Source organism: Pleurodeles waltl, chromosome 1_1 (genome assembly GCF_031143425.1).
Source record: "Pleurodeles waltl isolate 20211129_DDA chromosome 1_1, aPleWal1.hap1.20221129, whole genome shotgun sequence".
NCBI lineage: Eukaryota > Metazoa > Chordata > Amphibia > Caudata > Salamandridae > Pleurodeles > Pleurodeles waltl.
Window position 1 is genome coordinate 664,747,790 of NC_090436.1, and position 17,651 is coordinate 664,765,440.

The 17,651-nt window shown below is 45.1% G+C and overlaps 1 protein-coding gene across 2 annotated transcripts in view; it reads right to left on the minus strand.

Annotated features, from left to right (window-relative positions):
- Positions 1-17,651, minus strand: part of SNX2 (sorting nexin 2) — a 298,179-nt gene that overhangs the window by 71,832 nt on the left and 208,696 nt on the right. For both annotated transcript variants that reach the window (XM_069226951.1, XM_069226942.1), the window contains one exon: positions 10,543-10,618. In XM_069226951.1, the coding sequence (XP_069083052.1) occupies positions 10,543-10,618 (76 nt within the window). The remainder of the gene's footprint in view (positions 1-10,542; positions 10,619-17,651) is intronic.

Consider the following 17,651-nt stretch of genomic DNA (forward strand, 5'->3'; position numbering starts at 1 on the left):
GGGGCTATGTTCAGAGCATTAGCCAGCCCCTTGTATTAGACTACCAATATGCTTTCTGAATGAGATACAATCGCCCGCTATGTCAGAATCAATTAGCGCCTTGGGGGTGGGGGGCAGAGAAAGAGAGAGAGAGAGAGAGAGGTGTAGCGGTAGAGAGCGAGGGGCAGAGGTGGATAGAGAGGGTTAGGTAGAGGTAGAAAAGTAGAGGTAGAGAGGGGTAGAGGGGTAGAGTTAGAGAGAGCTGTAGAGGTATAGAGGTAAAGAGAGAGGAAGGGGTACAGCTAGAGAGAGGTGGTCGAGGTTTAGACAGAGAGATAGAGGTGTAGAGGTCGAGAGGTAGAGAGAGGGATTGATGTAGAGAGAAGTAGAAGTGTTGAGAGAGGTAGAGGTATAGGTAGAAGTGTAGAGAGGTTGAGATAGAGGCAGTGAAGGAGGTAGAGGTAAAGAGAGGTAGAGAGGCACAGGGCGGTAAGGGTATAGAGGTAAAGGTGTAGAGGTTGAGAGAGGGGTAGAGGTAGAGAGAGGAAGGTAGAGGTGTAGCGGTAGAGAGGTAGAGGTGTAGCAGTAGAGAGGTAGAGGTAGAGAGAGGGTAGAGGTATAGAGAGAGGAGTAGAGATACAGAGAGAGGTATAAGTAGAGAGAGAGTTACCTTATAGGTACAGGTGTAGAGAGGTAGAGATAGAGAGGAAGGTAGAGAGAGATGTAGAGAGATATCCAAGAACAAAGCGCCATCACAAACGAAACCTGAAACTATGGTGTGTTTTCACTGGTGTGTTGTGAACACATTGCTATGGACAACTAAAAAAAGAACACTACGGTTGCAATGCCCAGACGGGAGGAGTGAGGATGGGCCATGACATGCCGTAAAGGAGGAGGCGTGAACGTAGTGTGACGGCCAACAAAAATGTTCTTTTAGTGCATTCGCCTGGGAGGGAACTAAGCACACAAAGGACGGACATTTAGAAAAATATGGTAGTAGTGGCCACGGTTAAAGCCCTAGACTAAATAGAACAAGTCTTGCAGACAGCGCATGCACGCTTTCTATGCTCGACCTTAAAAGGGGGGCAGAGTCAGCAACAATTCAGGCACATATAATCAGTACATTTGTCGAGACAGTAAACAGGTTATACAAGCCTGAAATCCAGATAGTCTGCACTCGGAAATTATTTTTTTCTTATATGGGGTGAGGTTACATTTCCTCAAAGCTCTGAATTCCCAGAATCCGAGTCAGTGTCATCGTTTCTATGTTCATTGAATGAGTCCAGTGTCCCACCCCAGGTCACCAGACCCCTTTCAACCTTATCTGTAAGAGAGAGCCTCATGTGCTGATCCTCAGTGACCTCCCATTCCAATACATCCTTTACCCATAGTATCTCACTAGGAGAACGGGGTCCCATCCATCCAAATGCTGTTCTACACTTTGTCAGAAGTAATGGCAGCTGTAGGAGCTTATAAGAGATCTTGCATCCCTTTAAGCTATCGTCCACCACCCACCCAACAAGCATGCACCAGTTTCATAGGGATATCAGTCCCTCCAGCTTTAGAAATGCAGGGTATTACCATTTCCCAGAATTCATGTACCCTCACACAATTACATGCCAAATGCAGGAAAGTGGCTCCCTTCTCCCCTCAGCGGGCACATCCTGCCTCCTATTTGGATCAATATGAATGAGTCTGGCTGGTGTTATACATGTATGATGCAGGAAGTTAAACTGAAGTAATTTGAATCTGTTATTGCAGGAGACCGATTTTACAAGGCTATACACCTGTTCCCAGTCAATCAGCAATTAGTTCTCACAGATCTGCCTCCCATTCCGCTCTCACTTTGAATTCCTGGTTTGTTTGGCTCACCCAGAGCGCTTTGTGGAACAGGGAAATAAGGTGTCTGCCTCCTCCCCATTGGAACAACCCCCCCATAGCGTTTGTGAAGGTGTATGGGCTATTGGGTGTGTGTGCCATAGTTCTTTTGCAGTATTGTCCAGTTTGGCATAGTGTAGAAAATGCCCATGTGTCCTACCTCAAACGTTGCCTGTGCTTCCCGAAATGGGATTAAAGCTTCCCTGGGATAGAGATCGCCGTAAAAAAACATCCACCCTTTCTCCACCTCTTCATGGACATGTCCTTGTCAATGGACTGAAAGCTCTCCATTTCCCAAAGGGGTAAGTCTCTATCGAAGGGAGCTCTACGCAGTACCTTTTTTAACACAGTCTCCCATAAGTGTGCTGTCTGTCTGATCAGATAGTGTTTCAGGGTGTCTGCTCGACCTCCCCTCAGCAAAAGGTGTGGCAATGTGTCATCTCTTATTGCTCCCTGTATGAGGCATTTCTCCCAGTTATTACCTTCGGTAAGCCACCTGGTAGCGTGCTGAAGGTGTGCTGCTTAATAGTAGAACCGTATATCTGTGTGAGCTAGACGTCCCCCTCTTCTAGCAAGTCCCTTTTTAATACTGTCAGGGGCGACCATGCTATTTTTCCCTGCCCACACCAGTGAAATGAGTAGGCTATCTAGTGTCTGATAGAATTTTTCTTTTAACTGGAAGATTGCATTTTGTATGAGGTAAAGACATCTGGGAAGGAAGACCATTTTTGCCACTGTGCGACTGCTGCCCCCACCCCCACCCCCATAAGAGATAAGAAGAGTGTATTCCAGAAGTCGATCGATTTAGCAAGCCCTTGTAGTACCCTGCCAACATTAAGACGTTGGTGCTCCATTGGTGTTCTGGTGATCATAACTAGGAATCAGAGGCTCTCTGATTCCCATTTGATTCCCATGTCTGGTAATTGGCCCCGAGTTATCCGAGACAGTCGCCCCAAAGGGAACACTAGTGTTTTTCAAAGATTTATTGAGAGGCCTGACACAAGGCTAAATGTCTCCAGAAGTTGCATTAATATAGGTACGGCTTCCACAGGGGAATGGATGCACGCCAGTGCATTGTCAGCATACAATAAGATGACATGATTGGTCCCGCTCACTCTTAAGCCCCAGATCTCCAATTCTCTGTGCTTGGGCACCAGGGCAAATAATAATGGCGAGAGAGGGCAGCCCTGTTGGGTGCCCCACTCAATTGAGCAGGCGTAGGAAATGTCACCGCCCACCTTGACATGAGAGACAGGCCTTGTGCATAATAAACTTACCCATTTCTGGAAGACTGGGCCAAAGCCCATCTCCCAGAACATTCTCATCAGACAGTTCCAGCTCACCATGCCAAATGCCTTCTTTAACTAACAACACGAGGGCAAGGTCTTGTTCTGACCCCACCATCTCATGCAGAATGTGTGTTAAGCATCACAGATTAAAATTCGTGATCCGAGAGGGCATAAAACCACATTGGTCCTCATGGACCAGAGTACGGACAGCTCACTGCGGGGCCGTGCTGCCAATACTTTACAAAGGGTTTTTACATCAGAATTAATCAGAGGGGTGAGCCTGTAGGAGGAAGGGTCCTCAGGGTGCCCTCCATGGCTTCAGTAAAATGTTAATAACACCCTTGTTGGGGTCAAGGTTCCAAAGTCACATCACTCTGCAAAAACCTGTAACAATTTTTTCCCCAGGGCATCTGAGTATGCCTGATAAAATTAGTCTGGAATGCCATCACCCCTGGGGACCTTATCTCTGGTCAAGTCCCGGAGTGCTGCCTGCAGCTCCTCCAGGGTAATATACGAGCCTGGTCCACTTCTGTGAAAAATCTGTCACTGCGGGATTGACCTACCCATGCTCCCCATACACAGTACGGAAGTGGGACACCAGGTCTGTCAGTATGTCATGGCACTGAGCCATCCCTACCCTGAAGTCTCTGATTCGCAAAATGGGGCGAATATTTTGCACCTGTTGCAGTATCCATGCCAGTAGCTGGCCCAACTTAGCCCCCTCTCTGTGCAGTCCATGTCTGTAGGAGTTGAGAGTATGCCTGTCTAGGGAAACCCACAGTCCTAGTAGATCTCATTTAGTTTGCATCACCTCACGTCCAGTAGTGGCTAAGGTCGCTTCATCCCTGTGTAGTGTTTCTAATCTCCGCTCGCAGCACTATCTGCCAAAGTGTTCCACCTCTCATAATGCCCGGCATCAAGACCCACAACAAGCAGTTGTCAAAGCGGTTGTATGTGGAATGGGTCAGTGACTGACAGGTATATCCATGTGTTTAAAACGCACCAGGTATTGAGCATCCCCAAATTTTGCATGACTTGTGTTAGTGAGTTCGTCATTCTGGGTTTAGCGTCTTGTTTTGGTGGGTGCCAATCCCAATCTCCATCTAATATACAACTGAAGTTGCCTGCCCACACAATGGGTGCTCCTATACTATCTTACAATATCCCTTGTATTGTAAAGTAGAATTGCCCATTATCTATACTGGGACCGTAAGTGTTCAGTATAGTAATGGCCTTACCATCTAGTGTGCCTTGGAGGACGTAACACCCTTCTATATCGGCTTCACTATAGGTGTGGCAAAACGGTACCCCCGGGGCCACTCGTATCGCCACTCCTGTGGCATATCAGGAGTATGTTGCGGAAAACAGTTGCCCGCTCTACTTTTTAGCTAGCTTTTGCACCTCTGTGCTCATAAGGTGATTCTCCTGTAGACAGCCTATCTGGATTCTGTGACGTCTAAGATATGAGTTGGCTCTATCGTTTCATGTAGTCTGGGGGCCTCGGATATTCCAGGTAATAAAAAGTACTCCCTCAGCCTTGGTCGCCTGTAACCCATGTTAATGCCTGCGCCCCTCCCACCCCTGAAGCAGATTGGTTGGAGTACTACTCCATCAAAGAAGTCGGCTATATCCGCCCCCATCCACGCAAAATGACAAACCTCAGCAATAAACAAACGAAAAAAGGAATAGTTAGCAACCCTCTCCCCCTCCACCCCAGATAAACAGCATAACTAGAACAAACAGCAGTACCGTCTGCCCATAAATCTGAATGCTGTCAGGATTAACAGCCTTATCCTACCCCCTAATAAGCTCCTACCACTAATGTGGGAAGGGCTCCCAACCACCCCATACCGTCATGGAATATGCTGAAGTGTACATTATTTGCTGCTTCAATGGTCATAATGAACAGCTTCACCATACAACTACACCTCCTCATAGCAGGAATATTTGCACCCCTGTAGGTTAGAAAAAATATTTAGAAGTAAAGAGTAGCGAGAAACAGGCATATAACATCAACAACTGCCGCTGGGGGTATCTCCCCTACCCCCATCATGTGCTAGGATCCTCTGTTGTTGCGGTCAATCCTGGGGTCAGTTCTGCATTGTACGGACTATCCAGTGTCTCCGGGGAGGCCCACACCATGGGGATGTACTCCTGCACCACAATACGCCCAGAGTCTTGAATGCTCAGGCCCTGGGCATAATGCTCCGTTGGTCTTTCCTGGGACCTACAGTTTGGACCAAGAGCCCCGTGGTCGGAGTGGACTTTCGCTTTCCATGTACCCCTACTGTCTTGAGGTACCTTGTCCCACATCTCTAGCTGCAGCCTCACCTCCTCTGAAGATTCAAAGAAGTGGGACCCCCCCGCCCCCGAAATCACTCAAAGGCAGGCTGGATATAACACCATATATCAGAGCTCCATCATGCGTGGTTTGCTTTTGACGTCTAGAAAGCTTTTTCGGTTGCCTTGCACCTTGTGGTAGTCTTGGTAAATAGATCTCTTATGATTCTCAAAACAAGGGCTGTCTGTTTCCCGGGCCACGCCAAGAATACATTCTCTATCTCTGTAGTTTAGGATACATGCCTATGGCCCTCAGGGGAGCCCCCGGCCGGGGATGGACCACCAGCACTCAATGTGCCCGCTCCACGGCAAAAACAAAATGTAATGAGGTAGCACCTCTCGATCCAGTTTTCCACAGATGTTTCCATCTGTGCCCCCTCCACCCATTCAGGAAACCACAACGGGCTCAAGTTATTACTTCGCAGCCTCCCCTCTGCAACCTCCACACAGCCTCCATGGTCACAGTTTTAGCCACAACGGTAACCAACTGCAGTTCTGTTATGGATCCCTCCGTCACATGGACCCTGTCCGACACTTTCCAGAGGTCGGCACGGAGAAGGTTTACCTCCAGGGCCACTGTCTCGATCTTTCGTTCCAGTACAACACAAAATCACTGTATAGCTGCCATAAGTTCCGCCCTTAATGCTCTTCCACTGCGTGTGGGGGGGGGGGGGGGGGGGGGTTGGGGGTCACCCCTCTGTCGCCGCACCAACCAGGCACCACATATCCTGGCAGGGTGGTCCTCTTCTCTCACACTATATCCACAACCAGAGCAATGAATGTCCCCCACCCTTTTTGGAGCCTGGTCTCCCTCCTGATAGTGAATATCACAGTGCGGAACCCAGGTCAGCAGCGTACAGCATCAGCACACTCCCCTCCAAAGAATCCACTCACCGGGCAGTCTAAGGCTTAATGTCCGCTGGGTCTCTGCAGGTGTCAGATGTGACTAGGGGTGAGGGAGGCCCCCGTCCCACCCGTCGCTGTTTAGTTTTGTAGGATTGGGGCTTCTCCCAACTTCATAGGGTGCTGACTCTCCAGAGGGGGTCCCATCTGGCATTTTCCCACTGTAGCGCCGGTGGGTGTCTTATCTTCTTGTTCCCCCTGGCAGGGTCCTCCCCTTCTCCTCACCATTATCTAGGGCTCAATGAGGCCTGGTCGTCACAATACTCACCGCAATCAGCCCTCTTGGGCAGGGTGACCCCCCACACCTCTCAGCTCTGGCACGTGGAGGCCGTGGCAATCTGCCACTCTGGCCAGTCCTCATCTCTTCCGCACCAGGTCCAAGAAGTCGGCCGACTCTGCAGTAGGCGTGCAGCAAAGCAGACCACTGAGCAGCAAAATAGGATCACTCGGCCCTGCGGCAGAGAAAATTGGAGGGCGGGCAGGGTTTTTCAGACCCGCTTTCCCCCTTAAAATAAATGCGGTGTCCGTGCAGGCAGCGTTCTCTGCTGCCAGTGATCCTCCTCTAGGCGGGTAGGCTCTGCGCCAGCCTGAGGATTCGGCATTCCAGGAGGCCACCACAGGCTGGTCTGCGTCTCCTGTGTAAATCACCATTCCTCGGACCCCACCAACTCTCATGGGCAGCCCGCTCCACAGCAGCTTCTGCTTCCTTTCATGTGTAAGTTACGGGAGCTGTCTATCAGGAAGATACCAATATCTAGTGTAATGCGCCTGATCTACTAGATAGTATCACTAAGTCGGGCACTTCAAAATCACCACTTCTCCATATGAGTTGTGTCAGGGTGGTTTTTAAATTTCTGGGAAAAAAAGATGCAACAGGATGAGAATGTTGGAGAACAAGTAATGTAACACAGGTATGACTATCATTTTGATAAGGGCTAGTCAACCTGCAAAAGATAATGGTAGCCTCTGTAATATTTTTACACGACTGGACAGCCACTCCATTACTGGACCATAATCGAGTCACGGCTTCAGTGTCATGATGAATATGTATGCCAAGATATTTATTCGATTCACCAACCCAAGAGGTGGGGAACTCCCACAGTGCCAGAATAGTACACTTAAGCAGCCGAAATAGTAGATTTAAGCGGGAACAATTCAGTTTTGATCCAGTTTGTTTTGATAATGGAGTATCCACTGAAGTTTATTATTTCATGTATCAACTGTGTGAGGCTGCATGCTGTCTCTCTTGCAAACAGAAAATGTCATCCGCATATATGGACCTAAGCAAACTCCCTGTCTCAGAAGTGTAGCCCCCTCTGTGAGCGGCCCTTGTGTACATGTATGGCTAGGGGATCTGTCTGACTAGGGGATCCACTGGCAACACAAAAAGAAGAGGAAGACAGCCCTGTCTCATTTTCCTGCCTATCGGGAAGGAGTCAGATACCAGTTCATTAGGGCAGACTCAGGCCACATATTTGGTATAAAGCAGTAAAGCAGAGAGATTGTTTTTAAAATTAATTACATCTACGTAGCGTATTCATCAAATAAAGCCACAAGTCACCCAGCAATCCACTATACAACCAGAAAGTCTCTCAAACATATGGGTGCAAGGCATCCTTCTGGATCTTTGTAGAATATTTCTCTGATGCGCTCTGGTCAAGACCTTGCACTGTCTGTTGCATCCAATTCCCAACATGTGGAGGTTGCATTGGCAACCTTGAAAAAAATTGTGCCTTTCCGGGCAGAACAATCTTTAACTTAGCAGGATAATTCTTAGTCGGAGGATGCACTTTGTTTCCTTGAACTTGCGTCTCACTTCCTACACTGCCAGGTTGTGGTGGTATGCGTCATTGCCCCTTGATGTTGTTGCGGTCCCTTCTCTCAGGCAAATATGAGTGTGACATTGCAATGTCGATAAGTATGGTGTGGGGTGCTACAGTTGGAGATCGAGGTCCCAATGACTCGAGCGTCTGCTTAACCAAGAACACCTCAGAGAAGCTGGATCTGCCAAACAAATCAGTTAAATTCTCAGCATATGTAACAGGATTGTTCATGCTGTTTTTTTTGGCAAGTCTCATGCTCTGTAGGTTGTTTCAGTGTGACTGCGCCTTCCAAGTCTTTGTTCTTGGACGCAACGGCAGCAACCAGCTTTTCCACTTTTTGCACTTGCATTCCAGGCTGCAACATAATCCTTTATATTGAAAATGCAATGTTCAACTCCACTAAGATAAGCGTTCTGCCTATCCTCTATTAAAGATGATCTAAATGTGAAGTCACTGCATCAATTTTATTGTCAATCGGCCTTAAACTATTTTTAAGTTCCAAGAGTATTGTCATATTTTCCCCAATAGAGTTTGAATTAGCTGCAATGTCATCCTCGGTCATGATTCGCGACTATGCGCTCCACGGGTTTCTTCTGGTCAAAAACTAGCTTGTTTTGTATCTGTGCAGACTTCCTTATTGTACCCGAAGCGCCTCTCTGTAGTGTATGTGGGCAGACCTCATATTTGCACATTGTCCCCTCAAAGTGTGGTTAACTCCAACACATCTGCAACAATCCAGGGCGACTGTCTCACTAGTGTCCCCAATATTTGGATTGCACCTCAGGGCATGAGGCACCAAAGATGTCCCACAGGAGCCAGGTGTTCTAAGCCAGCTCAGTGTGTCCACCTTACAAAGACCTCGGGGACCCCATTCCCCAGGGCAGAGAACAATTATAGAGGAGAGGGGAGGAGAGTGTGCAGCACCGCTCCACGTGCCTTTTTTGGCCACAGGAGGAGGGGCCAACCTCCTGGGGCTGACATGTAAGTGGAGGGCGGCTGCACAACGCACTCTGCAAGCCTTAATGGACCCCATCCTGGCGCCAAATATAATTTATTTAAAAGGGGGGTGCAAAGTCACCCTCCACGAGCCTCAATAGCAGGCAGTAAACATTGCAATGATGCTGTCAAGAGCATCGGCAGTGTAGGGGCCCCCCTGCACCTGTTCACCAATGGCAGAGAAGGGGGTCGTAATCCCCAGGGCAGCGTTGCCCTGGTGGATTAGGACCGCCACCACCCCCAGACATCCTGGGGGAGCTGGTGGTTCCCTGGCAGCCCAACCACCAGGGTTATATTGTGGAGCTCGAACTGTTGCATTTGCGGCAGTCCATCCGCGAGTCTAGCGTCTAGTGACTGCCAGACTTGTAATGAGGCCCTTAATGTCTGCAACTCACTCTGCTGATGTGATGGCAATGAAAAAACGGTTTTAAATGTAAGCAGTCACAAATGGTAACTTTATAATGGTTCAAATGGGGAACACACTAAAACCAAGAGAACAAGCTTTAGGTCCAACTGAGGCATTACAAAGAGTGACGGACAGAACTTGTTTGTGAGGGCTTTCAGAAACCACATGACAATCGGTTTTCTGAAGAGAACAGTTATTCAGGAAGACAGAGGATGGCAGATAAAGCCGATGAGTGGTCTGAGACACTTCATTTCATACTACTTCTTTGAAGACTTCATCAATGGTGGCTTCTCTGGTGTCCTTTACCTGGACTCTCATCATCCTAGCTTTCATCCCTCGCTTTGGCCATATGCATCTCGTCTCCCTCCCCTTAATGGCCTTGGGGTGCATACAGCAAAAAGAGCCACAAGCCTTCATGTCCTGGTCGGACCTTAAGCACCACAAACTTACATGAGGTTCTGTGATTGACTCTGTCCTACACAAACACTCCGCAGTTAGAAAGCTTTGGGAGAGACATAGTCTGAAAAAATAGAACTTTATCTGAAAAATTAATTTTAATTGACAATTTCCTGAGTATGTTCGCGCTTCGAATTCACAATGATGGTGGGAAAAAAGGGAACAGATGTTAGCACCCGACAGGTGTGCTTTATTTATCCAGTGATCTCACAGGAACACCACTTCCAGCGCCGAAGTGGAGTCAGGGCCATGGAGAGCTGTTGAAAAATGTCCAAATTCAGTCTGATGCCTGGGATATTCAAAACGGGTAGGAATCTGCAGGTAGGAGTAGCCAACAGAATTGACTATTACTGTAGACACACTGACCAGAAAGACTAAAATGTTGGTACCTATTTTCATCCTGAGGCTCCAAACCTTGGAGGTCACAGCCCTGAATCTGATATTTAAACATTGAACAAAGAGATAAATTTACCTCAGAGCTTTCCAAGAATTGTCTCAAATCAGGATCTTGCAACAATGTTGGATGTTTCACGGTGCGTTGCAGATACCTAAAGAGTAACAAATTAAATTTTAGGAATAATGACCGAGAATAGTGATGACCTGAAGTAAATGCGAATATGAAAGCATGATATACATCACTTATGAGGTTCAGGTGAATACAGCAACACAACTTAAAAAACAGCCTTACTGATAATTTTACGGGCCCTTCAACATCAATGGCTCTGATTTGACTCCTAACTATATGTAATATACAACACTAGGCCACATCATGGTTTTGCATAATGAAATTATGAACCTATTCTGTTTAAGAAATCAGACGAAATGGTAGCCACAATAATAGTTTAAAGATGATATGTCGGCTAGAGTAGCAAGCTATTGTTCTACAGTTGAAAAAAATCAACATTCTTCTGCACTGTAAAAAGTTTCACTACATAAAACAAAATTCAAGCTGAAAGCAGAAAGTATCATGCAGATAGCATTCTGGGTATGGGATTGTTCAAAGAGGAAACCACAAAATGTCAGTTGTAAAGAATGTTTTCCATACTGCAGGCAACTAAACTAGAAGACTTAGGGGAGATTTGCTTAAGAATACACACTCTACTCTTTCAGGTGACTGTATATTACGTTTAGCTTTTTTGTTTATTTTATGATTCAAGATTTCCATAATGGCAGAGTAATTAAACAAAATCCTGCAAAGCCAAAGAAACACTGTGTTGTTAGAAATACTCATGGGGACATAGAAGAGAACAAAAAGCTCTTCTCTCTGAGAAGTACAAACACCACATTTGCTTATATGCCTTTTAGTTAATTTATGTCATATACGCCATGAAACATGTTATTTCGGCAACCGAGAATCATCATAACTTCAGGCCACCAGACAGACAGAATGCTGAATTTCACATTTTAAATATTTTCCTTCAGTTTACATTCAGGCCAAAAAAAAAAAAGAAAACCATTCAAACTTCTTCAAATTACAAATTTACACAGCGGTAGCAGAATATACACTGATTTACATGATTTGCGACTTATATAAAAATAGACATCAGGAAAATAAAAGGCCATATATTTATTTATTTATTTAACAATGTGACCTCAGAAACAATCTTGTGTACCTCCCATCCCACTTACTGCACAGACTAAGAAAATGTCACATACAGTTCCGCATCCAGCAGTATTGTGCTGTCAAAAAAAAGGTTTCCTGCCTCGGTCTACTGCACGACTAGGGAGTATGCTTATTCTGTCCTAGAGAAGATAAGTAACAGTGTTTAAGACACTTTCTTAGATGAATTGCACAAGCACACTTTTCTGACTTCATGCTTTTACAGTTTCTGTCTGTTAGGACCTCATTTGCCCCTCAAAGTCAGACCATGCGTTGTAAAAGTTTGCTGATCGTGAAGAAAGGCAAACTGGGATAAGCTATATCCAAAGTGATTTTAAAACCCTCACTTAGTTTCACTGCATCATTCTTTAAAGCCTGGAGAAACGGAGACTCATGCTGAGTAACCCCAGGCATCTAAAAGGGATTTGACTATACAGGCAGACTTCACTGACTATTCTTTGGAACCTGAAATAAAGGAGAACAAGAAGTCTTTGTTTACAATCAACATGAACAGAGGTCTTCCTAATCATGAAATCAGCATTAGCACCGGGTAAGACTCAAAGACTGGGATCAATGGTCCAGCAAGTTGAACTGGCTATTAAGTACAAGCTCTCTATGTCAGCTTCTCACAAACAAAGTATCAGAAACACGCTCTGTATCGGCCCTAATGCAGCTGATTCAGCAAATTACATACTGTGAAATGTGACATAAGCACAAAAAGCTTGAAGAGGTCAACAAAATAACTTTTCAATATAATTAGCAGAAGTTGAAAAAATAGATTCTGTTGAGGATACCTGCAAATCTAGATATGATGAAAGCTTGACAACATGGAAAAAGCTCCAGAGAAAAGCAAAGACCTTGTCACCCATTCAAGACAACTGTATTTATAATTTACTGGCTTACCTGAAAATGCAGAAAATCAGACATGGCCATATGATAATTTAAGCTCATTGTGTTCAATTTCGAAAAATCTAAATTTGGGGAACTGCATTCTACTCTATACGTTTGCTTCCCTGACTGCAGAATAAAAGCAGACACACTTGCAAATGCCCAAATCCAGAGACTGTTTAAATCAGTGATTGGGGCTACCTTCGGGAAATGGCCCTTGAGACGACACAAAGGTGCAAAACTATGAGATGCCTGTTTCTTGAACTGAAAAATTCAGGTGGACAAGCTTAAGTGGTTCAATAATCCAGCCTCTTAGTTTTGTAGCAAGGCAAGTTGATAGTGATACTGGAAGTCAGAAATGTGCAAATGCTAGGTGCAGAAATTAAGGGAAGCAACAAGAGAACTATGTCAATAAATTGTACTTGCAGTGTTATGTTTCAACTTTCCAAATTGTATATATAAAATCAGAATAATTTTGGGCTCCATGAACATAATTTGACCTGTAATACTTCTTGTTGCAAGACACAACAGTGCATTCTACAAAAAGAGGGAGTTGCTGATTCCTTCCTCACCACTTCAATGGATAAAGGGCCCATTTATGAAGCTCACAGCAGGATAGGTGGGGAAGCACTGGGGAAGGTCTTGGAAGATGAAGGGTTGAAAGGCTGGAAAACATTTGTGAAGGTAGCAGATGACAATACTAGTTATACAAAGCACTAAGAGGGAATGGGATTAATATATTCTTGCCTTTAAAAATGGCCTATTTAATTTTGAGAAATGGAGTGCATGGCACCTATGGCTCCTGGACAGATACAAACAATTAATATGGTAGTGGCCCCTAGCTCCAACTATGCATTGGGCTTGCTGCCGGTCACGGGCCTTCTCATTCTACTCTGCCTCACAGACTGGTTAAATTCTACGTCAGCCTAGAGTCCAAACCTCGCTTGGCCATGCCTAAACTATATGCAGATAACAACTATGGTCTGAAACTCCTCAACATCTCTATACACCATTATGCCCAACACCTTTCGCTTCTGGCGTACTACTTTTTGCTGGACTGGTTAACTCTTGAAACTGACCTTTGCCAAAGCCCAACAGGCCTCCATTTGCTCTATCTGCGATGCCTCCCTCAGGGCTCCTTGAACAACCCAATGATACTTTTTACTTTACACATCTGGAAGAAAACACATCTTCCTCTTCGTTTAGATGACCTCGTTCATCTCCAAGCACCCATTTCCGACAATGCTGGGCTGTTAATTGATGGCGCTCCTTTCAAATGGGCTTCCTGGAAGCGAAAAGGTATACTAGAGTTGTATCATGTTTTGACGACAGGACAGGTAAAAACCTTTCAAGGACTGCAAGACTAATTTCACATACAGAACGGCACCTCCTCTAATACCATCAGTTGCAGATTTGCATCATAGTGGTTCTTCGCCGTAGGCAGCATGGAATACAGGACTCCACACTACATTTGCAAAAACGGGCAGCGTCCAGGAAATTGGTCTCAGGACTCTATGACTTGTTGATAACCACGCTTTACTCAAAACCAACCTCCCAGGCCCTGCTGAATCGCTGGCGTCCCAATTTGTCTAAGACTCCAACAGACAAGACCTGGTCCATCCTTGCTACACACAAGTGAATCCTGACTGAAATTCAGTTATTTTAAAATAATCCATGGTTGGCACTGGACCCGGGACAAACTGTTTTGCACAGGTATGACCATGTCTGCTGGAGATGCCATGACCCTGGAGGTATCATTATTCACATTCTTTGGCCATGTCATTTCACTCAACCATATTGGAACGAAGTCTGGGACGCCCTACTTTTATCCAGTGACCTTGCCCTCTGCCCTTTTGTAGAGCTGGCTATACTCCATCTCATCCCACCGGACTCTGATTTGGACAATCACAGATGACACTGGTTGGCTGCTGCGCTGGCAACAATGAAACTGTGCATACTCCGCCGTTGTAAATTGTCAGCACCACTGACCCTACAGGCCTGGAGCATGGCAGTGGCAGTAATGGCCTCCTATGAACGCCTAATTTATCAACTTCATGACCAACTGCACATCTTTGACTCCATCTTGAGCTCGTACCTGTCTCATCTGGACTGGGGTAATTGATCTATTCCCACCAACTGACCCATCTCCGCTTTATGATCTGGTAAGTACACATGGTGCCAAGGACCACCAACCCATAAGCAATATGCCCCTGATAAGTGACACCTGTATCTAAGTAAACACCATTATTTTTTCATATTGCAGAGGGGAACTCTGCACAATGAACTTCTTTTGGAGCTTATTTTCCTTCCTAATCCCAAACCATGATGTAGTTGTTCAAGGTGCTTCTATGTAATTGTGTGGCTTAGTTTTGCAGTACTGTTGACAAGCGTTTCTCTGTTTTCCTGCACCTACCTCGATGGGCTTTTTTTTGTTGTGGTCATGGATACTATGTATTGAGGCCAGTTATTTTGTTTTTTCTCTCTCACTGTAAATTAAGGTGAATGGGCCATGGATTTTTATTTGTCCAACTGTATACTTAATTAAAAAAAAAAAACAAAAAAAAAAACTATATATATATATATATTTAAAAAACAAAACAAAAAACAAACATGGCCTATTGAGCATAATGGGGCTCAATAACTGTGGTAAATGAAATGTGAGCCACAAAGAGACAGCAGAATATAAGCACTTTGTTGTATGCATACAAGAGACACATCGCATAAAGGAACTGAGCAATGCTGTGACAGCTCACATTGAATGTAGTAGTCTTCACTTCACAGGCAGCCTCATTTAGAGTTATTGCTAATTTAGTAAGATCTAAAGCATTTCTAGCAACATGCACACTATATGATATACAGGTGAAGTGATCCATGGCACAAATAGTCTATAACGATGTATGTTTACTATCTGTACAGTGTGTGGCCCAAATAAAGATGGCCAGACAATAAGTAGCAAGTTAGCACTAGATGTGGTTTGATGGGAGGGCCCTGTAGGAGGTGCAGGCATGGCGCTATGAGAACAGAACTTCAATGAGTCGAGATATTTCTAAATTGGTGCCTTTATTTTCTCTTGTCTGTGTTTTTTTTTGTTCAGTCTCTTTGGTCAATTACCAGTCTCTTTCCCGGTTTGCTGCTCTGTTTCCCAAGACTGCCTCCCTTTAATTGTTCACACGTTCTTTTCTCCTCTTTTCAGCTGGCCTGCCCCAAGGATGTGGTCTCCTTCGTTCCAGGAGAAGCAGAGGTCAACGGCGTTGGAGATGGACGTGGAAGGGAACGGAAAAAGAAAGGAGAGGTAAGTCGGATATACTGGGGTTCTTTAATTAAGATTAGAAGTGGAAGGTGCAGTGTGGCAGATGCGACGCCGCTAAATTGGAAAGGAAACTCGCTGATTCTCTGCAGAGGCTTATCATGGTCGTTGGATTTTCTCTGTAATTCATGTTATGCAATTTTCTAATCATCATTGGCTTTTAGAATTTAACAGTACAACTTGATACTTCCACAAGTTGGAGCCTTGAAAAAGTCAAGTTTGCCGAAACATGTGTCAGCTGTTGTTTTTCTTCGAACATGAGATTGATATTGGCTTTTTGACACCATGCCCACTGTGTATTATTGGGTTGGATGATGTGTTCCCTGAGACAACACAGAGGAATAAATTGAAATTTCCACATATCTGCGATGTGCCGTGGTTCTTCTTCTCTTTACAAATTGGCAGGGAGGGGTGTCGGGGTAACCGGTACCAGAATACAAGCTTTCGCCCAGTCGTGACGTGCTCTTTAGCATTCAGTAATGAAAAAGAAATTGGTACATATAGGAGGACTGTTGACTTCACAGTCCTCCTGGTGGGTTTTAGTAAAAAGAAAAAAAAGAACGCCCAACCAAAAAGAAAACCCAAGGACAAACCTCAACAACCGGACACAATAAGGAGGGGGAAAAAAAAAACAGTTCAGGGCGACAGTCGTTCCTCCAGTCCACGGTCTGGTCTTGTTTAATTCTACTCGTCCCCCCCCTGTGCCCGAGGCCCGTGCCGTCGGGTCTGGGTCTCCTCCTTCGCATCCTTCTGCTGGTTGCCCTTCGAGTCCTTCCAGACTTGCTGTCTCCTCCGTGGGAGCTTCCGTCTCTCCTCCTTCTGCTTTTGCACGAGGCTGTAGTCCATCTTTTGTGTTGGTAGAAACCCAGATATCCGGGTTTCTACAACAGTCAACGTCATCAACGAAAACAGATGTGCCCCCGGGGCACCTTTCGGCCGGTCTGGTGTCGGCGCAAGTAACCAATTGGAAGCAACCCGGTTACAGGCCCTTAAATACTTTGTAGAGATTTTAATTGCACCTTAAATCAGGAAATTGATGCTGCTAATGCAAAAGCACTGGATCGTATGAGAAATATTAGAGCACAATTACGAAGATGATGGCTGTGCTAGGGCTAAAAGTTGGGTGAGCATCTACAATAAACCTGGTATAATTATTATTCATGTCTTGATAGACAATACTCTCATATTGATTTATTTTTTATATTGTGAGAAATTCAAGGAACATTGAGCAATGGACATTTCTCAGATCATTACTAAGAGAGGATGAGTTTATGGAATTTAATGGGCGGGAGATCCAGAAACATGTTAGGTATAATTTAAACACTACATCAATAACAATGGTCGAGGATGGATAAAAGGCAGTCATTAGAGGTGGCACTCTTCCATAGGAAAATAATGATAGGCAGTTTGTATTTTTGTAAGCTAAAGGTGCAAATTTATCTGCTAGAATGTGAGCATACAAATGCCATTACCACAAAATCAGCAGGATCACAAAACATTATGTCAGTCTCCCAAGCTGTTGTGCAAGAGTATCAAAGACGGCTTAAGGGGAAAGCTCAAGCAGCATTGCTACAAAATCACTCTTGCATATTTGAACACAGCCAGCCTGTCAGGCATATGCTGGCCTACAAGCTTAAACACAATTCTGCTGTCAATGGTACTAAGCAAATCAGAAGCGACAATGCACAATTAGTCAATGGTACACCACAATATTTAAACATTTTTGCAACAATTATAAAGCACTATATAGCAATAAAGATAAAGGCTCAGAAGGGGATATTGTCCC